Source organism: Podarcis tiliguerta (assembly GCF_965153285.1).
Source record: "Podarcis tiliguerta genome assembly, chromosome: 9".
Lineage (NCBI taxonomy): Eukaryota > Metazoa > Chordata > Lepidosauria > Squamata > Lacertidae > Podarcis > Podarcis tiliguerta.
In genome coordinates this window covers 18,583,913-18,606,918 of record NC_139542.1, presented here as the reverse complement: position 1 = coordinate 18,606,918, position 23,006 = coordinate 18,583,913, and the positions used below count along the sequence as shown (strand labels likewise).

Here is a 23,006-nt window from a genome sequence, read left to right as displayed (position 1 = left end):
TATCAGAGTCAGCAGCTCTTATACAACAGGAGTAAACACTGCACTTTTGTGGAAAATGCATCCAACTAACAGGCTGTTGCTTTGCAGGGCCAAGAGGGATTAACGCTATCTTGTAGGAATAATTATTTTCAAGCCCCTGAAAGAAGTGAAAATCTTTTACATACTACAAGCTACCTTGATAATACTATTTCTAACTTTAAAAAATAAAAGAAACTGTGATCACAACTACTTTATTTTTATTTTAGTACATTTAGATTTCTTTGAATGCAAAACTCAAGGCTGCAAAGTTAACTATGTAAATCACAACGGTTTGTGTTCAACTTCTGCTTCAATGTTCCAAGTTTTTAGAAGGAATTGCAACTTCTTTCTTCCTCTTTCTTTCTTTCTTTCTTAGCAAGAGTTGGGAGCTCGACGGTAGCGAAGGACAGAGAAGTTAGATCTAGATGGGCAGCAAAAGCCAAGGCTGGGCAATACTAATCACAGGGAAATATGTGTTCAGGCAATAGTTCAACCACAAGTTTGGGTCTTTTGCTGACATAAGTCTGTCCCTGAATAAATCCAGTCTTTTCTCATTTCATTTATTCACTTTTCCCTGAGTTGAAGGGAATGCACCAGCTGGGAGCCTGCCCTCATTCTGTCTGTGAGTACAATCCTGGAGTGAAATATTGCACTCAGATGCCTCAAAGCATAGCACTTGGCTCCTTGGCCAATGGAAAGAACATAAGAAGAATCCTACTGCATCAGGCCAAAGGCCCATCTAGCCCATCATCCTGTTCCCACACTCCAGACGCCTTATGCAAAGTTCACAAGTAGGACCCGAGTGTAACAGCGCTCTTGCAACTTATGATTCCCAGCAATGGGCATTCAGAAGCAGGTTGTCTCTAACAGTGGAGGTAGTCATGGTCAACAAAAATCCTGATTATTTCTAAGATTTATTAAGGAGGTACCCTCGCCATCTTCAAACATTTCTCCACAGTTACGAAGTCACGACGGGTAAAAAAAATAAACCCTATTATAAATAAGGCACATGGAATCCTCAAGATGCTAAAGAGTTACATACAAATCAGACTTATCCACGTTGGCATCCAGCTTAAGGACTGCAAAACCTAAAAAAGCAGTGCCAAACAGAATACAGATGGGTGAAAGCAGCTGTACTGTCCAAGGACATTTATTAATTAAGGAGACTACAGTGAGAGGATTCCCACCCCCCATCTCCTTTGTTGCATTAGTTTAACAAGGTCACCACTGGTGACAATACATTTGAAACCACAGTGACACTTTTTAACACACACACACACAGACGTAAATCTTGAAGGCTGACATGCCAGAAGTGAAAGGCAAATCTTGTTGTTTTCACTAATAGCCTTGTAAAGACAAACCGCTGTCCCATTTGTACCACATCTTTAATTAGCTCCTTAAAAACCCTTTTAAGTATCGAACACAGGACCTTAAAAGCTCAGCCACAAATCCAGAGTGCACATTCACCCAAACCCATGGCTAAGGTGCACACTTCCATTAGAAGTAAAAGTATAGCAACTGGAGATCATTTTGCAAGCACCGTGGCGGTAATTTGCTTCTCAAAACAGTATTCACAAACAGATTTTATTGTGGGGGCAGAGAGGGGGAGATGACAGTGCTCATCAGAAACCTAAACTGGCGATTGTGGGAGCTCCGCACATCAAATTACCAATGAGCACAAGGGGGAAGAAGAGAATGCATTAATAAAACATTGAAAACGATGAATCAATACTGTAATGTTAGAGTTTAACCTAAATAATATCTGATTAGGCAGGAGTGGGCTCTGCTAACAAAGGGAAATAAAGCAACTTGTTTCGGTTTTACATTCTAGAAGGGGAGATGTGCATATAAGTTGTTTTATACACTATTCTTTGGAGGAGGGGAAATCCTTTTTCTAAAATTGTGTTTAAAACCATTTGAAACCCTGAATGGTTGTGATTTTGGACAACCTGCTTGCCACCACACCACCACCCAAAAAAACCTCTCCCCCCCCCCCCATATTTGCATGGTCCTAGTTTCTGAAAGCTGTTTGAGGTAGTCTCTAATGCAGTCTGTAACAAGGACAAAGCTATCTATCAGGGATGCAGAGGCTGTGCAGATTAAACGAAAGAGTGTCTTCTTGTTGGGCAATTCCATGACTAAGAGAGTTGAAGGAAATACTGAAGAATGAATGCTTAGAAGAGCTGGGCAATGGCTGAAGGCAGGTGGTGAGGCAGACACCTTGGGCTCATCCTTACTTCTGTCTGAACCACTGTTTTACCACAGTTCAGCACGGAATCGGAACAAACAGCCATCAGGTTTTCCAGCAGATTGCCGTTTGTCCTGACTTGGCACTAAAGAGTGGGTGTTCTGGGGGAAAGCAGCAGGACAATGCAAAACATCTTGGATCTGTGCTTAGAAAGCATGGGACAAGCAGAAAACTGTGTGGATGTGTCCCTTGTTACAGTGGACACAGTGGAGAATGTTGCTGCAGCTTACCACTGCTGCAAGGCCCAGGCAGTGGAGCATGCTGCCTGGGCCTTGCAGCAGTGGTAAGCTGCAGCAACATTCTACTCCCATAGGCAGCCAAGATGGGCATGAGATGGGGCAAGGCGGTGGTGGTGAGGCTGGGGACACCTGCACAGGTGGTGGCCATGCAGTGAGTACATATTTGCGGGACAACCAGCAACAACATGGACCTCCCTTGACTCCCCCGCCATCTCTCCTAGCCATCCCAGTGACTGGCAGTGCTATTGCCACTGGGGAGATGCCATTACAACTCCATCTTCCTTCACACATCACTCCTGGGGGCTGGCGGGTGCCTGGTGGGGATACTGCCCAGAAGAACACTATGCATACCATCTAGAGTCCCATGGAGGGATATATAAAGCTAATAAATCCATCTGTCACTCCTGCAGGCCATGTAAAGAAAGTGGAATCCAATTTTTGCTAGTCAAGTCATCAGCCACTGCCAGCTGTATTCACAGAAGAACTGTTCACAGTTCTCCTGCTCCAAAACCACCAAAACAACAAGCAGCTTCTGGAAAGAAACAGGCTCTTGCTTAGGGTACCCTTTTTGCAAATGAAACACAGCTGGTTAGGCAAAATATCAGGTATCTCAACAGTGCTTTGATGGGCTAAATCAAGCAGAAGAAAGAGGTGAAATATTGATGAAAATTAAATCTGCAAGGAGGATTCCTTTAAGCTTAAGAGAGAGAAATGGGGGGGGGGGGTTCTTTCTGAATATAAAAAAACAAAACCCCAACGCCACCCACTTTTCCCCACCCTGAGACAGGTCTGATTAAAATGGAGATTTTCACATATGTCTTTAAGTTGCTTTTGTTTCATGTAACCAGCTAAGACTTTAGTCCCTGTACATTCCAGAAGCTAGAGTCACTGGTACTAATCCTGATTAGTGCCATAAACTATACCCAACCAATGAAACTACATGGGTAAATTTCTTTCCCAACAATACAGCATCTCAGAATGCAGCCTATTGCAGAATATAATGGGTAACAAAGCAAAAAACAAAACAAAAACAGCTAGGAATTAAATTCAAGGAAATATAAAGAGTAGATAGAGCTTTAACCACAGCAGCACTCTTAGAAGGTCTTTCGTGCTACTGATTTTCTTGTGTTGTGCTGGCACTAAAGCTCCTCTTTTGAGAAGTGTCTCCATGAGTGGAAATATGCAAAACATATTGCAGCTTTGGTCTTCTAAGCATTTCCCCCCATGGGGCATTCAATAACTGCCAAATACAGGAATGAGTTATCACAGTGATAGCTGTTTTCTCCCTCTAAAGAGAAGTACTTAGGCGGGCTTCATGTGTAACTCGCATTCATTTCTAGAGACACATCAACATTACAGAAAGCAACATATTTGTTCAATTTTTTTGGACGGCAACTTTTTCTTTTTTTAAAGACATTCCAAATAACTTAGCTAGAGACATGTGTCCAATAAAATGCACAGATTAAAATGTATCACTTTGACACAGTCACTTAATACAATCCATACTAACCAATTAAAGAAATATGTAGATGTAATAAACTTGTCAAATTTTGCTGAGCAGTTAAAATGCAGTGATTTGGGATTATTAGATTGCAGATTTAGAGCCAGGGACTCGTTAGCCTGATTTTTATTTTTATTTTTTTGTACAGTGCCTACTTATGTTAGTTGCTTTACAAATAATAAATATAATCGTTAATAAATATAGACAGCTTCATCTTATGGCCGAAACGGAAAAATGCATTATTACTAGTTTGGAAGATGGCTTGGAATACTATACCTTTTCCACAACGTAAATGGGAGGGAGGGAGGGTGAGATGAAAAAGGATGCCAAGTTTGTGTCATTTCTCCCTTGGGAAAAATCACAGACGAGATAATATTTCAAGCATCTGTAATACTGAGCACAAGTTGTGTTTACTGAAATTTTTAGCAGGAAATTTAACAGGAATGCCAAGGAATGGATATAGTGTAAAACCTTGGAGCAACAGTCCTCAAGTCAGTACCTACAATCCTCTTTTTTTTCAGAGGGACACCACTGCTGCAGCTATCAGTGTATTAAATATAAACATCCACCCACCCCTGGTTCACATGTCACATGTCAGAAATTATGGCTTACTGGGACCGCATGTGTGTGCAGGCACTTGGAGAGGAAGACACAGTTGCTTTCCTCTTCCCTCGTCTCATTTACTTCACACTTAGCATGTTTTCTAAACTTTGACTTGTGGTTAAGCACTCTCCTCAGTCATCATGAACTGTAATCAAGAAGAAACCACCTTGGAGTGAAAAAGACCTGGGAAGAGCAAAGTGGCTGCTAACTGTTCTTTTGAAGCCCACACATCAACACGGCCCTCATAAACCATAGTTTGGTTTACTGTGACATGAGAACCAGGTCATAGGCATGACTCTGTGGTAACAACTGTGCCTACACATGATGCAGAGGGAAGTGAGGGGCAGATGGGGCTTGTCAACCTGAGAAGGTAGCCCATCTAGGAAAAGGTAAACTAAATCTCCGCTGCCTTGCAGGACATCTTCGGGGAGGGAAAGGCTAAGGAGTAAATTCTACACAAATCCGGACTGAGGTCCCTATGATGATTGGATGGAGTCTTGTATTCCTTTTTCCAGAAACTCCTGCAGTTAAGGTGATGCCAAAAGTATTGCTCTGCTTTGCTCTGGGCAATATCAGCAAGGCCCAGAGTGAGTCTTGTCGTCTGGGCAGCCCAGGACCTCCAGACACACTGCCCAGGGCTTGCACTCCACAGAGGTCACTTCACACACTGTGATTCACCTCTGGAGGCACACTCCATTGTCTCCTGAGGCAGACAGGTGGCAACTGTCCTTAACTACTGTAACTTCCACTACGTTTTTTCCATATGGTGCCCAATATCATTTTATTCTGGAAAAGTATTATGGAAGAACATGACAGAAGACTGTGACACGTTGTCTGTTCCTCATACCGTACACATTCATGTACACACCCTCTATAGAAATATACAGCTAGTCCACAAGTTACAAAGTGGTGGAATTATGTTAGACACCCAGACATCCATAAACCAATCATTTTACTCTTTTCTCTGTGTTCTCTAGGTTTTCTTCTTTCCAGCTGGCACTCTGCATACCATGGCTAACGAGCCTGTTAAGTTCCCACTGGGCTGTTTTTAGACATTTTGTCTCACTGTTTTGTTGTTGTTTTTTAAAAAAGAGTTTCCTGTATTTTTGCCAAACCTTGGGGCTACCCTGAACATGCTGGAAAAAAATACTTCTGTGTTGCATCTTAGTGCCTACAGTACATTCCTTGTGGCTTCCAAACCTGTGAAATTTCTACTACAAAGAGCAATACCTTGCAACACAGGTCCTATTGCATAATATCTAGCCACATTTCTTGACACCCTCAAACAATTCTAGAAAAAAATTAGATAAGGCAAGAACTCACAGAACATTTTTGCCTAACCTATGCCAAACATAATGGTGTTATAATTTCTCACGTTGTGGTACTATTCTTTTGTTAAGTAATACCAAAGGAGATGTTATGTTTGGGGTTTTTTTATGACTGATATGGATGCTGCAGACCACTATAATTCATAAGTCATTTTAGCTGTATCTTTGTTAAAATGAAATTTGTTCTTCACAGGTCAAAACTCTGATTTACATCACTATAATAAATCATATGATATAATTTTAATATGCTATATATAATTTTAATTACAGTGGTACCTCGGGTTAAGTACTTAATTCGTTCCGGAGGTCCGTTCTTAACCTGAAACTGTTCTTAACCTGAAGCACCACTTTAGCTAATGGGGCCTCCTGCTGCTGCCGCGCCACTGGAGCACGATTTCTGTTCTCACCCTGAAGCAAAGTTCTTAACCCAAGGTACTATTCCTGGGTTAGCGGAGTCTGTAACGTGAAGCGTCTGTAACCTGAGCTACCACTGTATATCATTTTAATATAAAATTTTTATCCTATCCTCTGTTTGCAATCCCTCCCATTTAGTATCATTTATAAATCAGAACAGAATAGTCTTCATTTCTTTGTTAATCTAGGCACACTCAATGCAGGATAGACCCATCCACAATCTCTACCCTGCTGGTCAATGGCTCATTAGAGCACCTTGGCTCTGGTGTTCAGATCCATTGTCTTCCTGACTTATAGGTAGCTCCTTACTACTCACACCTGCCCAACATGCTCAGCTGCCCACTTGCTACCGCTGCTTTGAATCAAACAAATGTCGTGAGTAAGAGGATGCATACCGCCACAGTTCTAATCCAATTCCCCACCCTGTCTCCTACAGCTTCTCTGAAGAGAAACCAAGAGTGTAGGAAGGTCCAGTAATCACAGATTTACAATTTCTCACTTAGGTAAAGGTAAAGGGACCCCTGACCATTAGGTCTAGTTGTGACCGACTCTGGGGTTGTGGCGCTCATCTCCCTTTATTGGCCGAGGGAGCCAGCGTACAGCTTCCGGGTCATGTGGCCAGCATGACTAAGCCACTTCTGGTGAACCAGAGCAGCACATGGGAACGCCATTTACCTTCCCGCCAGAGCGGTACCTATTTATCTACTTGCACTTTGACATGCTTTCAAACTGCTAAGTTGACAGGAGCAGAGACCGAGCAATGGGAGCTCACCCCGTCGCGGGGATTTGAATCGCCAACCTTCTGATTGGCAAGGCCGAGGCTCTGTGGTTTAACCCACAGTGCCACCCACGTCCCTACTGCTGCCCTAAACTATGGGTGTACCAGATTTCAACTATCTACCTGGTTTGAGAATACCCAAACTGGGGGTAGCCAATGTGATGTCCCTTCCAGATGCTGGCTCCAGCTGGGAGTTGCACTTCAAAACATCTAGAAGGAATCACATTACCAACCCCTGATCTAATTTTTTTGAGAAAAGAACACTGGCCCAATGTGGACATCACACTAAGCTTTCAGTTCTGACTTAGTAAGGAGAGATGGACACAAGCTAAATGAAGCTGCATGTAGCTCCTTTCCAGGTGCTTTGCTCCTCCCTTCATGAGCAATGAAACTATGGTCTATAATCATAGAACAAACCTCAGCTACAGATCATGGTTAAGAATGGGAGATCTAAACCAGGGGTCGGCAAACTTTTTCAGCAGGGGGCCCGTCCACTATCCCTCAGACCTTGTGGGGGGCCAGACTATATTTTGAAGAAGAAAAAATGAACGAATTCCTATGCCCCACAAATAACCCAGATATGCATTCTAAATAAAAGGACACATTCTACTCATGTAAAAACACGCTGATTCCTGGACCGTCCACGGGCCAGATTTAGAAGGTGTAATAGGAATTGGCAATTGGGCCGGATCCAGCCCCCAGGCCTTAGTTTGCCTACCCATGATCTAAACCAGGCTTCCTCAACCTCGGCCCTCCAGATGTTTTGAGACTACCGTTCCCATCATCCCTGACCACTGGTCCTGCTAGCTAGGGATCATGGGAGTTGTAGGCCAAAAACATCTGGAGGGCCGAGGTCGGGGAAGCCTGATCTAAACCATAATCTTGGGCTCAGACAAACTTCAGCATAGCTGCCCCACCATGCTTTGCTTAAAGGACCAGGGAGGACCACAGCAGGTGCAAGCTCCCCCCCCCCGCAAGGAGCCAGCATGTTCACATGATCACAGTCGTAATCCATAGTCAGGCCCCATCTGCACTATACATATGAAGTCGTATCATACCACTTTAATTCGTCATGGCTTCCCCCCCCAAAAAAAAAATATCTTAAGAACTGTTGATTTTAAAAGTGTTGGGAATTGCTTAGAGACACCCCACCCCAAATCCCCTCACAGAAGTACAATTCCCAGAGTTCCCTGGGAAGAAGGATTGATTGTTAAACCACTATGGGAATTGTAGCTCTGCGAGAATATGGAGTCTCCTGAAAGCTCCCTGCCCCATAGCAAACTACAGTTCCTTGGATTCTTTCAGAGAAGCCATTGCAGCTTCAAATGTACAGTGGTACCTCGCAAGACGAATGCCTCGGAAGACGAAAAACTCGCAAGACGAAAGAGTTTTTCGTTTTCTGAGTTGCTTCGCAAGACGGATTTCCCTATGGGCTTGCTTCGCAAGACGAAAACGTCTTGCGCCTTTTTTTTAAAACCGCCAATGCATTCCTATGGGAAACCAATACACCATTGGTGCTTCGCAAGACGAAAAAATTCACAAGACGAAAAAACTCGCAGAACGAATTAATTTCATCTTGCGAGGCACCACTGTATAGTGCAAATGAAGCCCATGATCTGTAAACTATGCCTGTGGGTTCATTGTCACTACCCCCACCAATGGTTTCCTACTGTAGTAAAAGGGACACCTCTTCTACTTTTGACCTGGAAATACCTTGGGGTATCTTTTTTAGTCTCTGTGTGAAAACAAGTATAAATATCCTAATTTTAAGTGAAGTAAGATAGATTTATCTTTGCCTATGTATGCAGCAAATATCAGGGTTCTATGTAGCTAACAAATGCTCCTATCAGCAAAGGGAAAAGCAAGGAGGATGACTGTGTATGTGAATGGACGAGTATTGTTGGATGAATATTGATAACATATCACATGTTAAACTGAATTAGTTCTCCTAATTTGACTTTGTATTCCTTCATATTTATTTTACTTTTTCTCATGTTTCCCATTTGGAATAGGCCTAATAAGACAACAAAATTCCATTTCGTTGGGTAGAGAGATTGTCAGTGTTTGCCTTTCAGCTGTCCACTGCAGGTTTCCTGCATAAATCTTTCCACGCCCTTACAGATGTTCATATCTTAATACAGATCTGTTTCCCTTGAGGGTCAGCCAAACCATTAAGAATCTGTGTTTTAATGTGGGAGGAGCTGCCCAGCATCTGGCAATGGAATATAACCTATATATTTAAAATCTGTTTAAGGCTTCTTTAATTTTTCCAAAGCCGCTCCTTCAACTTCCTCAGTAATATTGGAACGTTTTCTTCCTAATGGGTCCTCCGAGATTAAAAACGAGCACCTGTGCTTGTACAATCAGATTTTCACACAGAATGCGATCTGCAGCAGTATGCTTACTTGGAAACAAGTTTTTGCAATTGAGCTTCCTTCCCAGAAAATGCTCTGGGATGTTAAAAGGAGTGGAACAAAGAATGATGGGAAATTAATGTCTCTCAAACTAGCACCACATCTTACAGAAAGATAGCCAGCCACAAATGACTCCAGCACAACAGTAAACATATTTCCAAAATTCTAGAAACCCATGAAGTAGATTTGGAGCACATTCTTATATTCAGTATCTGCTGGCAATAGGATTTGATGGAAGCCATGAAACACCAACAGATTGCCATGAACACTTCTGCCACCAAAACACACACCAGCAAAGATACAGTGGCAGAACAGGTGAATTTGGGTACACTCATGCGTCTTATAGGAGTGAGACAGGAAACACAAAATCCTATAAACCTTGAGTGGTATTCAACTAAGTTTTATTAAGAGTGGACTCATTTTAACCGATGGACTTAACTTATGTTCATTAAATTTAATGGATCTACTCAGAGTACAACTTAGCTGCATGTTACCCCTTTAATTCACAATCATAGTTTAATAAGAATAATTTTTGTTTTTTAATACCCCGCCCAACTGGCTGGGTTTCCCCAGCCACTCTGGACAGCTTACAACATATCTAAAAACATAAAACATCAAGTATTAAAAACCTCCCATTCCAGGGCTGCCTTCAGATGTCTTGTGTCATTTTTTATCTCCTTGACATCTGAAGAGAGGGTGTTCCACAGGGAGGGCACCACTACTGAGAAGACCCTATGCCTGGTCCCCTGTAACTTCGCTACTTGCAGTGAGGGAAACGCCAGAAGGCCCTCGGAGCTGGACCTCAGTTTCCGATGGGGGTGGAGACACTGCTTCAGGTATACTCAGTCAAGGCCATTTAGGCCTTTAAAGGTCAGCACCAACACTCTGAATTGTGCCTGGAAATGTACTGGGAACCAGTGAAGATCCTTTAGGACTGGTGTTATATGGTTCCGGCAGCCACTCCCAGTCAGCAGTCTAGCTGCAGAATTCTGGATTTGTTGTAGTTTCCAAGTCACCCTCAAAGGTGGCCCCACATAGAGCGCATTGAAGCAGTCCAAGCAGGAGATAACCAGGGCATGCACTATTCTGGTGAGACAGTCTGTGGACAGGTAGGGTCTCAGCCTGCGTACCAGATGGAACTGCTAGACAGCTGTCCTGGACACAGAATGGACCTGTGCCTCCATGGACAGCTGTGAGTCCAAAATGACTCCCAGGCTGCACAGCTGATCTTTCAGGGGCACAGTTACCCTGTTTAGGAACAGGGAGTCCTTCACACCCACCTGCCCGTCCCCCCAAAACAGTACTTCTGTTTCAACTTCAATCTGTTAACCACCATCCATCTGCCAACCACCTTCACCGACCTCACTGGATCTGATTTGAAGGAGAGGTAGAGCTGGGAATCATTTGCACACAAACACACACACACACACACACACACACACACACAGAGAAGCCTACCAATTTGTTCTCTAACCTATGAGAGGAAAAAACGATACATCTTTGAGAAAAGTTCTTTTAAAAAAACAAACCAACAACCATACATTAATTTATTTGTATCAAAGGACTGCCCCTTCCAGTTCTTATACTTTATGGCCAGGGTTTCGAACTTCAGTCCCAAGGGCCAAATGTAGCCTTCAGGCCACCCACCTCCTACAGACCACTTCCTCCTTGAACACTCTTGCCTGGTGGTTCTCCAGTGGTTCTGGTTTCATCTCCAGGGACAGCTGAAGAAGGTAGCATTAGATTAGTGTTCCTCAGCCCCATGACTCTTGAGCTATGTGGTGCCAAAGAACACTCTATTGTATCCTGTGTTGTTTAACATCTATCTATATGAAGTCACCAGGAGTGGTCAGTGGGAGATATGGTATGAAGTGTCATCAGGGCACTGATGAAACCCAACTTTTTCTCTCGATAGCATCTGAATCAGGAATGGCCGAGCAGGCCCTGATGTCCAGATACAGTGGTGGACTTTGAGGGCTAACAACTGGGTCAGAATCCTGGCAAGTCAGAGGTGGGGGGGTTCCCAGGATGAGAAGTCAGTAAATGAGGTCCCAGTCTCCCTGAATGTAGTGTGTAGTTTGTGGGTGCACCTTGATCCGTTTTATATCTATGCATGTGTTCACGTTTTTCTTCTGTTTTGGTTTTCTACTAGTTTTAAGTAAATAAATAATAGATCTAGCCCTGTTACTGGGGGCGTAGGTCTCCTCAGTAGCTAAGGGTGCATTTGACCAGCTATGGCTGGTAACAATGCTTTTTTCTGGGTGGACGCAGGGGTACGCATACCCCTAAACATTTTGTGAATCTAAGTTTGGCCTCATTGAGGGGCAGTATTTTAATATGAGTAGGAAAATGAGAGTATCCCTAAACATTTTTTTAAGAAAAGAAGCACTGACTGGTAAGGCGGCTCTGACTGTTTCTGAATTGGGACAGCCTGACCACACTTGTCCATGCATTAGTAACATCAAGGCTGGATTACTGCCATACACTCTATGTGGGGCAACTCTTAAGGTAAGTCGGGCGGCAGCAGCAAGTGCAGAACACAGTGGCTAGGTTGTTTGGAGGGGCAAACTACTATCAAGATACAACACAATATTTTCTGGATTTGCACTTGTTTCCAGTCTTCTACCAGGGGAAGTTCAACATTTTGGTACTAACATGTAAGATCCAATACAGCTCAGGACAAGGTTACTTGAGAGAACAGCTTATCCCTCAACCCGCTTGTGAAGATTATCAGAGATCACAAAGAAAGGAATATATGCTAACAACAAGAAGATGAGGAAAATAACAAAGAGACTATCTGGACAGAACTGTGTAATTAAAGCAGCAGCAAGAGTGATGTTTGGATCCCTTTCGGAGCTCGAAGTATGGGTACCCCCAACAATTTTTTAAAAATTTGGCTGTATAATTTGGAACTAATGTGATTTGGAATTTAATGTGATCTGATTGGCCTGTTAATAAAAATTATTTTTTTAAAAGAGAGAGAGAGAGAGAGAGAGAGAGAGAGAGAACAGCTTATCCCTTATATTCCCAGTAGGTCAGTGTTGTCCAGGAGAGTTTCTACTTAAAGTCCCCAAAATATCAGATGCAAGAACTCAGAGCAGGGCCTTCAGCGTAGTGGCCCGTTTTGTGGAGCAACATCCCTGTTGACATACAACAAGCAAACCACTAGATGTACTTTCCAGAAACAACTGAAGACAATTTCGTTTACACAAGCTTTTCCAGCCACATGAAAATATATCTGCATCAGGTTTAAAAACAATACAGAAGAAACACCTATCTTTAGTTACATTTGTACTTTTTAAAACAATTTTTAGCTGTTTTATGGTATGTTTGTAACATGCCTTGCAACAAATGCAAAAGGTGATTCATGAATTAATTAAATAACAACTAGAATGGTCCTAAGTTCTGACTTTTGTCAGAGCATCTTCACAATTCTAAAGATACACCATCCTTATAACTAAACCGTTAACTAAACACATTTATTTATACCAGTTTGTCTTCAGTTCAAAATCTCCCTTTGGTGAATGTCGATTTATACATTCTTTTAAAACTTCCCAGATACTTGTTTCCTGTGCAGTTCATTCATTAACTTCACTCTTTACTTTCCCCTTTTTATAATGAGAACCTTTTCAGTCCTTTTAAACAAGCTAAAAGTTATTATGCTGAGTCATGTTTCCCAATCATTTGCATTCAACTCAGCTTCCTTTTTAAAACGTAATCTTTTTAAAAAATAAAAAGGCATAAATCTTTGCATTCCCGCTTAGGTGTTTTTTTTGTTGTTTTTTTTTGCATAATTTTACTCCAACACATCACTGAAGTAATTTCAAAGAACTGTATCAACAGTGTAAGAGCAAACATCAGTTGCTACTGATACCAAAACGACCTTAACGGCGTTTTGCAGCCTCTATAAACTTCAGAATGCTATCACCCTACTCAAAAGCAAACGGCAACGTGACAAAAATGCAGGGAAGGCGAAGAAAAATGCAGTAAAGTAGAGGCTTGCAAGTTTAGCACACATCAGCTTTCAATTCCCATGCACTGCCCTAATGGTGTTGTGCACAAGCTATTAAACTGCTGAACTTTTTTTATTTTGCACAAAGCACCGGTGGCTTGCAAACTCCAAGCTACTCTCCCCTAAGCTTTCCATTTCACAATAGCAACAGAGCAGTTAGAGGCTATCTTCAGCTCATCAGCACCCTGTCAGAAGTACATTGCACAACATTTTATCTCCTTACCCCTGGTGTGCATCGAGAGCAGCATGAGGAGGGAAACGTGAAACCTCCAGTTTGGTTCTTCTAGCCAGTTCATTGCAGTAGCAGCAGCAGCAGCAGCAGCAGTGATTTGCTTGTGGTTTAAATCTCCCGTTTCTTTCCTTTTCTTATTTCACTTTGCAGCCCTTTCACACTCCCGCCTCTCTCAGATCCTCACATGAGTCTTGCCAGCAAAGCCTGGAGAGGAGAAGGTGAAAGACAAGCCTGTTACAAACTGGTTCTGTCACCACATAGTCCTCAACTGATCACCCTCGTGGGGAGGACAACAAAAGGGCAGCAAGGCTCTCAAGCCGGACTGGATTCCTGAGACAGGAGCATGGACTGATCGCTGCCCACACTGGGAATGTGTGTAAACTTAGAAGCTGCAGCCAGAGAGACAGAGACAGAGAGATTTCAGCTCCTCTCTTCTCTTTTACACTCATGTGCACAAAACAAATCCTTGAGGAATACAAAGAAACTACCAAACCGCCATGCGTTATTATGAAAACAAAAGTACAACTGTGATTTCTTCAGTTCGAATTAGTTTGTTAACCATGCTTTGCACTGAGCAACAGAAAGTTGCGCAGCTTCAAATTATGGGGTTTTAAAAAGCTGTTTGTTTGGCTTCTCATTTCAGCCTATTCACGAGGAACCAAGGCAAAAATAAAAGTTTTTTAAAAGTGGCATTTTAAGTAAACCGAGCTTTAGATCACTGTGTATTCCACTCAGCACCAGTCATACAATGAGGCAGAAGGAAGTGGGCACATCAATCTGCAGGTTTTAAAGGGTGATTAATCATCAGTAATATTTTTTCGTTGTTTCTATAGTGATGGGTGATATTACTCAAACTGGGCTTTCCTAAACACAGGCTAATTTCGGCTCGTTTTTGATCAGGCCCAATTACTATTTTAAGCACAGCTCCATCAAAGCTCCATCACACTTTTGGAGACGTCACTGGAAACACAAGATCTGGAACAAGCTGGGGCTCTGAATGCTCTCAGTCGCTTCTGCAAGGCTCCCTGCTCTTCTCCTTAAATCTTTGCATGGAACACTGGTGCCCCAGAAGTGTCCTTTCATAAGAACCCAAAGCACCAAGAATCGATAATTTCCTTGGCTCCTGGTGCCAAGAATGCATGCTAAGGATTCCTAGGAATTGTACCATTCAAGGGTTCCTTTGTTAAGAATCCAGAACCACTGGAAAATGACATCGCACATAGCTTTTGTCATTGCAGGGCCTAATGAATGCCTAGCGCCTTGCATCCTTCCTATAAGGCAAGTTTCAACAGTGAGGTGGCTGGAGGCTGCTCCTGGGGAGGTAGAGGCTCGGCTTATTATGAGCTAAGCTCAAACTCCAGAAATCTGGAGGTGGAAGGGAACAACTACTCTAGAAATTTTGGACTTGGGAAGTTTGATTCTGAAGTGTGGGTGCATCACTATTAGACAACAGTCCTATGCCCTCTTACCTATGGGTAAAGGGACCCCTGACCATTAGGTCCAGTCGTGGCCGACTGGGGTTGTGGCGCTCATCTCGCTTTACTGGTCGAGGGAGCCAGCATACAGCTTCCAGGTCATGTGGCCAGCAGGACTAAGCCGCTTCTGGCGAACCAGAGCAGAGCATGGAAACACCATTTACCTTCCCGCCGGAGCGGTACCTATTTATCTACTTGCACTTTGACGTGCTTTCGAACTGCTAGGTTGGCAGGAGCAGGGACCGAGCAACGGGAGCTCACCCCGTTGCGGGGATTCGAACCACCAACCTTCTGATCAGCAAGTCCTAGGCTCTGTGGTTTAACCCACAGTGCCACCCACGTCCCTCTACCTGTGGGTAAGCCCTGTTAAAAACTCACTGGGACTTACTCCTGAAAAGACATGGAGAAGATGGCACTGCTAGTTACTAAAATGTCTGGGGCCAAACCTAGCTCCACTTTGTAAGCCTGGGTTCCTGATGTTTTTGCAAGATAGCATGTCCACTTGCTTTTGGGCACCCACAATGGCAGATTAGCCATAACCCCGATATCAAAATATAGCAGTACAGGTTGTTTGTAGTTTAATGTTATATATTTACTGAGCAGCCACAAACCATTTTCTGTGGATGACATCTAGGTTATTTTGATCTGATCAAAGAAAAGTTGTGCAGGTGAAATACATCTATGCTCTTCAACAACCACAAAACATATTATTTTGACACAAGACTCAGTCTTTCATGATGAATTTAGAAGTTAAACTAGGTTAAAAGGATAGAGCATGCTGAATCAAAAAATACAAGTATACCAACAGTGGGGGGGGTCATTAAAAATATCCGTATATGCAAAATATAACTGAATATATTACACAAACCATTTCACCATTTCTTACCATATATACTTTATACAAAGCTTTTTTTTAAAAAAAAAATCACAACATCACATTATTGCAATTTTAAAAATGGGTCATACTTCAGTAGTAAAACATTAGCTTTGTATGCAAAAGATCCCAGGTTCAAACCTGGAGAGCTGCTGCCAGTCAGTGTCAGCAATACTGAGCTAGGCAAACCAATGGTGTGACTGAGTACGAAGCAGTTTCTTATGTTCCAAAATCAGCAGGACACCCTTTCGTTTTGTTTCTTTCTTAAAAGTGGTTTCTCTAAGGGTCTGCTCTTAATTGAAAGAATTCCCAGTTCTGAAAATAACAACCAAACATCTGGCCCAAACAATACTGTTGTCCTTATAATACTGCAAGAAAAAGGCAGTGTGTGTGGAGAAGGTTCTGTTTGGTGGTTAGGACATGTCAGGAGTTCAGCCTACACTCGAGTAGGACCCTGGTAGAGACACATGCCTGACTGGCATGTTCTCTCCCTCCTGGTTGTTTGTTAGGGAGCTTCAAAAGCTTTCTTCTGCCTGAACATCACAGCAACTGATGCCAAACGACACCGGCACACTTAGGGATCGGCAGAGTTTGCACAGTTGCGTAACAGACCTCAGCAACTCAGCATTTTGGCTAATCTACTTTATTTACATATAAACACAGACAGAGCACTGCAACATGGCTCCCTCTCTCTCTAGCATCAGACAGCAAAGAGAAAAAACAAAGGACAAAGTCCCACTTCACGGAACACAGTAACACAAACATCCTGTCTCCGTCACTTCCCACTCTGTGGAGTCAAAATATACACCATCATGTGAAAGACATCAATCCCGTGACTGCAATCACAGAGTGGGAATTCTAACAGGACGGTGGTGGCCACAGGATGGCCAGAGCTGAAACATGAAGTGAACTAGAGGGCAGTGTGAAGAAGCAGGAGGAACAGAGGCATTATGAGTTCCATACTTGGCATTTCCTCCTAGACTGTGGAAGGTAGAAACATAGGGCAACAGGAATGTGTGTCCCCGTTCCTGGGCAGGGAAATAGGAACAGAGGGAGGAAGGAGCATGGTGGTGTTGTTCAGTGAGGGGACTCAAAAACTATCTGAGGAGGAACCCCTTCCTGGGAGAGGTGAAGAATAAGCAGACACAGAGGATTTGGCATAAAAAGCCATCTCCACCCCCAGGCTGGCTCCTACAGGGTTTCATGCACCAAAGTCTGGTCGAAGCAGGGATTAACATTGTAAATAACAACATAAAATAAAAGCTGAAGATGCTGCTGTCTTTATTATTTGTTTGTTTGAGTCGTTTGTAGACCACCTTTCCATCCAAGAATCCCAAAGGAATTGGAATAGAATTCCAACACTAACTGTACCCCTAACCATGCCCACTCAGAAGTAAATCTAGAAGATTAAATGGAGATTACTTGTATGCATGTGGGCCCAAAGTATTGAAACACATGTAAACATACATTAAAAACATACGTAAAATCAAAATCAAAAGGAGACAATGGCTTGGTTCACACAATATTATGAACTTAGTGATACTGCAGCTGCATTCACATCACAATTTGTTCTGTTTTCACTACGTTTCCCCAACATTGTATTTGAGTTTTCACAGGATGTAAAAAGCCAATTCCAGAACTATAGTGGAATATTTCTGTATTATTTACAGGTGGATGTTTTCTGGAAACAAATAATACAAAAAAGGCAGTAAACCTGCGCTGTTGTTCCAGAAGTAGCTTTTATGTTGTGCAAAAGCTCAAATATAATGTGGAATGTAAGAGTCATGAAAATCAAATAAACTGTCATGTGACTGCAGCCTGAATGGATATTGGATCTCCCAGAGAGCAGCAACTCACTTAGTTCCTCCCTTGCTCTTTCTGCTAATGCACTACATAAGCAAAACCAAGGTTTGACTTAGTGTGGCCTCTGAACTAGGACTTGTGGTTAAGTTGTCTCCTCACCAACCACAGGCTAAGAGGTTTGGACCTGGAACAACACTACATTGTGAAGTAGTGACATACTTGGGTGGGGGAGAGGCTTCCCCTGCCATGACTAAAGAGGATGGAGGCTTAGACAGATTCTCCAAGATCAAAGGCAGTATGCTTCTGGACTAACAGCAAGGGATAGCAACTGCCCTGACGTGCTGCTTACGTGCTTTACAATAAACATGTGGTTGGGAAGATACTGGGCTGAAAACCCCCAAATAAAATTCATTACATATTTTGCAAAGTTGTTTGCTTGCTATGCATCTGGACATTTCTTAAGATATCACAACCAAATGTTGTGTGATAGTTCCTCAATTCAAGGAGTAGGTTTCTATCTATGTTTGGATAACAGTGGCTGCTGTTTCTAAACATTTCAAAACAACACTGTTTTTAACCACTGATTTTAAAACTGCACTGATGTTGTTGTTGTTGTTGTTTGGAATTCCAAGCAATGCCAGGTACAAGGCTCCTAGTTTAATTAATTAAAATCTCTAGAAAACATTTACATGAAAAATTGCAATTTCCAGTGATGGTACATATTCACTTGGGTATAGCCAGATGTTGATGGACCTCAACTCCCATCAGCCCCAGCCAGTATGGACAAAGGCCAGGGATGATGGGAGCTGTAGTCCAATGACTTTGGGAGCCCATTGACTACCCCATTCTACACCAACACCTCACCACCCTCTGAGCTACCAAAGATGGATAGCTCAGTTGGTTAGGGTGTGGTGCTTATAATGCCAAGGTTGCAGGTTCGATCCCCATGTGGGACAGCTGCATATTCCTGCACTGCAGGGGGTTGGACTAGATGATCCTTAGGGTCCCTTCCAACTCTTCAATTCTATGATTCTATGATGGGACATCAATGAGAGAAGTAAACATGCAGCCGCCATGATCAAAACGAGCACAGATTAGTCTGAGTATCATATGGTGAGGTTTCAACATCAACCATATTACAGGAATAATGCTACGAATCAGGCCTATGTACATATCATGCAAAACTCAAAGTGAAGATAAATATTAATCATAAAAGGTAAAGAGAACAAACGAAACACAGAGAGAGAGAGCCATTTCCCATCTCTCTCCTTTCTTTCTGAACAGGTGTCATTTGTACATGTTTGTACTAGCTAGCCCAGGAACCTATTTGTGGCTCATCTCACAACATTTTTCATGTCACAAAACTGATTCTATTACAGTTCCTAATGTATCGTGAACGTGTCTGCTTTGTTTCAACGCCACTTTGCGAGTTTCCTAACAGAACTTACTTGTCAGCATATGCAGTGCTTGCAAAAGTGTGGTTTATCCATCACTGTCACACCACTTTAGAGAAGGAAAGGGCCAATATACTCATGAGGACTGCTTCTGCTTCTATCTAGACCAAGCCCATAGCCTACCATGACTATACGCACATTAGCAGCTTAAAATGGAGTGAGGTTGTCGCCCCCGCCCACTGTATTTCAAGTCACATTTGCACACTGTTGTACATACTAGAGAGGGGGTGGGCATGGGCATTGTCTTTTGGTTTTCCCACCCCTACGACTTCCCCAACTCAACTCCCCCCAATTCATGAAGCTGTCATCTGCATACAGTGGTACCTCAGGTTACAAACACTTCGGGTTACAAACTCCGCTAACCCGGATGTAGTACCTCGGGTTAAGAACTTTACCTCAGGATGAGAACAGAAATTGCATACTGGCAGCACGGCAGCAGCAGGAGGCCCCATTAGCTAAAGTGGTACCTCAGGTTAAGAATGGTTTCAGGTTAAGAACGGACCTCTGGAACGAATTAAGTTCGTAACCTAAAGTACCACTGTATGCACAATGGCTATCTCAAACGTGCACACCTCAGACTAACTGCAAAGTGACTTTGGCTTAAACTTTCGTATTGAGGGAAAACCCATCAAACAGTAGTATTTCTCAAGAAACTTCGGGATAGGTCTGCTCCATTGTGGGTAATGCCATGTGTACATGGATACAAAAAACCAGCAGTGGGAGCATGCTGAAACCAGAGTAAACAGTAACGTTGCACACAGCCTTTCCCTCTACTTCCATTGTCACAGCACAGCTAAAGTTTAAGAAGTCTGGCTGCTAACTTGGAGGTTGGTGGTTCGAACACACCCAGGGATGGCTGTGGGTAGGATTCCTGCATTGCATAGGGCTGGACTAAATGACCCTCGGGATCCCTTCCAACTCTACTCTTCTAAAATTCTGTGATACTTCATTGGGGCAACAGCCATTTCTTACACCAGTAAGCTTCTGACTTTAAGAATCCAGCAACATATAAAAGATGCCGCTGAATCAGCAGCCCATGACAAAAAAATCATGCTACGTCTGCATCTGAATCCAACCCTGAAATAAGAAGGGACATGTGCTGATAGTTCTGACGCGAGACCAACAAGCATCTTTATCTCCTTGGTAAGAGAACAGAGGCTACTGAGCTGTATAATGCTAAGGGATTTCTACTGGGAGGCTCAGGTTTTACTCAGTTTTATTCCTGCTTTCATATTACTGGTGCAATTAAGAAGTCAGACTGTATTCGCTGATACTAAGTAAGTATCAAGGGTCCTATATGTGGCAACAACAGTGTGATTCAAAATAAATAAAGCGTGTAACTACTATGATTATGCCAGTTTTGTAAGTAGACGTCAAGGCTTTTGGAGTTTTGCATTTGATAAGTCATTTAATCCATATTACATTTTCCCACTGTATAAGGTTAGCACAATTACTATTAAATCCTGTCGGGGGGGGGGGGGGGGTCCTTGAATTAAAAAAAAAAATATCCAAGATAATATAAATATAAAAGGGGGAATCTCGCTTGTTTCCATAGTTTGGAAAATGACATCATTGTTTCCATGCTTGTTAATCTTATCAGCCATGTAACTCTAGCTCTTTCTTTTTTTTATGCTGATCATCTTATTATGTGCTTTAGAAAGCCACTGAATGCATTAGGTAAAGGAACAAAACCAACAGCCACACATTAATTGCAACAAGAAATTCTGCCTTGCTTCCTCTTCAAGCCCAAACCAACTATGATACTAAATTGGGAAAGATTAACAGTCATGCTTCTCATTTTTTTTTTTAAATGTTATCTTTAGTAAATGTTTGCTACAAAAATCCATATGCTTCAGTTGTTGTTTTTTAAAAATATATCATAAATTGTTCAGAAAAGAAGTCACTGAGATATAACTGTATGCCATAAGTTCCTCTACACATACTAGAATTACTATTAATTTTTTACAATATACAATTCACTCCGTATATTAGCAGTGTTGATAAATGCTCAGTCACTACAAGGCCAGTTGTTCTGCGTCAATGTTATCACAAATGATATCCTCAGAAGAAGAAAGCTGATTGTGCGATATGCGTTATGTTCTGGTTTGTTGGCCAGCTGCTTGTTCCTGGCAGAAAGGTGTAAATTCTCAAGGAAGAAAGCTAGCCTACTTCATAGTCACTTTCATTTCCTCATCCTGTGCGCACACACTTGAAAAGAAAGAATCAATTTAAACGAGATGCTCCGTGTGCACAAGCATGCAGGAAATTGTTTTCTTTTGTGGCATTTCATGTGTCTTGCATCTCATTTCTCATAACGAATCCTGTCCGAACACATGGCGTTACCACATGTCAGGAATCAGTGAACTGGAGCAAGCGCCGTACTGATGCGCTAATGTTGCATGTGGGTTGCCAAGGGACCATGTTATATGTGAAGCATCATGGTGTCGGTTTTAAATCAGGTCCCAAATCCCACAAGTCTTCTGCTTTGTAGATCTGGGCTAAAACCATTCGGCCCAGTTTCCCAATCATTATCAAAGCGCTTTGATACAGCCTTTTCTTTTTGAAGCCAGATATATTTTTTTTTCCTCCCCAGTCCATTCCCAGCTCTCAACATTCCACATCACAGGCCAGTAGCAACCAGTAGCGGAGAACTTGCTTCAAACTCCCAGTGGAAAGACTAACACTTTGTTACAAATAAACAATCCAATCCAATCACCCCCACCACCCCCTTGAATGAGCAGCATTATATTCCAAGCACGTATTCCCTTGCTTTTCAGAACGATACTGGGTCTCGCCTGCTGCCCTCAACCTTCCAAGGCGAGGGGAGAAAATCCCATAACTTTTCCAAAGCCTGCAGAGGATGATTTGTGTTCTCGCTTATGGGGTATGACTGTCACTGTTGATCTGCTTTCAGGCCTAGATTACATGTGATAAGGGCTGACCTTATTTGAGTATTCACACATTATGCACTCATGGAGTGCAAGCCAGGGAAACAAAAGTCCCTCAGATGTTCTGTGCATCAATCAAGCTCACAGCAGGGAGGCTGCCAAACTTTTCTTCCATTTAACTGATGAGAGGAAAGGAGAGTCCAAGGCAGACTTAATAAAGTTTAAAGCTGTGCCACAGTAGACTTGGGGCCCATTGTCTTCCCCCCGAAAAAGTGTGGTTTTCAACAGATTCCCTGCAGTTGCTATGAGCAACAATGTCTTAAAGAAATTTAGCATGGGGAAAAGGGAACAAACAAATTGGCAGAAATGTGTTGTGTGTCTGTGTATGTGTTTCTTCTTCCTCCAACAGTTCTCTTTAATAAATATAAGCAAATTTCCCATGAACCTACAACATAACATTATTTTAAATGCATATCTTTTTATAAGAAATTGGTGTGTAATTGAGGGAGAATTTCGGGGTACATCACAAAATAGAGAGACCACAAACCTATGCTCACTTACTCAGGAGTAAGCAAAATTGAACCCAGTGGAACTTAACTCCAGTGTAAATATTTACAGCAATGACTGCAGAATACCTAGCCATATTCATTTCAAGAATGCAACAATACTTCAAAGAAAACACTGCCGGTAATTGTCAATATTTGTTCTTCTTGTTTGCTTTAAGC

General features: G+C 42.5%; 1 protein-coding gene and 1 long non-coding RNA gene across 2 annotated transcripts in view; one reads left to right on the top strand and one right to left on the bottom strand.

The window, feature by feature from the left end:
* BMPR1B (bone morphogenetic protein receptor type 1B) overlaps window positions 1-13,952 on the bottom strand; it is an 80,672-nt gene extending 66,720 nt beyond the window's left edge. The window contains exon 1 of the mRNA XM_083398471.1: window positions 13,779-13,952. Coding sequence (XP_083254597.1) covers window positions 13,779-13,851 — 73 coding nt within the window. The 5' untranslated portion in view covers window positions 13,852-13,952. The remainder of the gene's footprint in view (window positions 1-13,778) is intronic.
* Window positions 4,939-14,479, top strand: LOC310657782. The gene is made up of 3 exons (XR_014501931.1): window positions 4,939-4,998; window positions 11,459-11,554; window positions 13,938-14,479. It is a non-coding gene; the product is annotated as an uncharacterized lncRNA (long non-coding RNA).
* The last annotated feature ends 8,527 nt before the right edge of the window (window positions 14,480-23,006 follow it).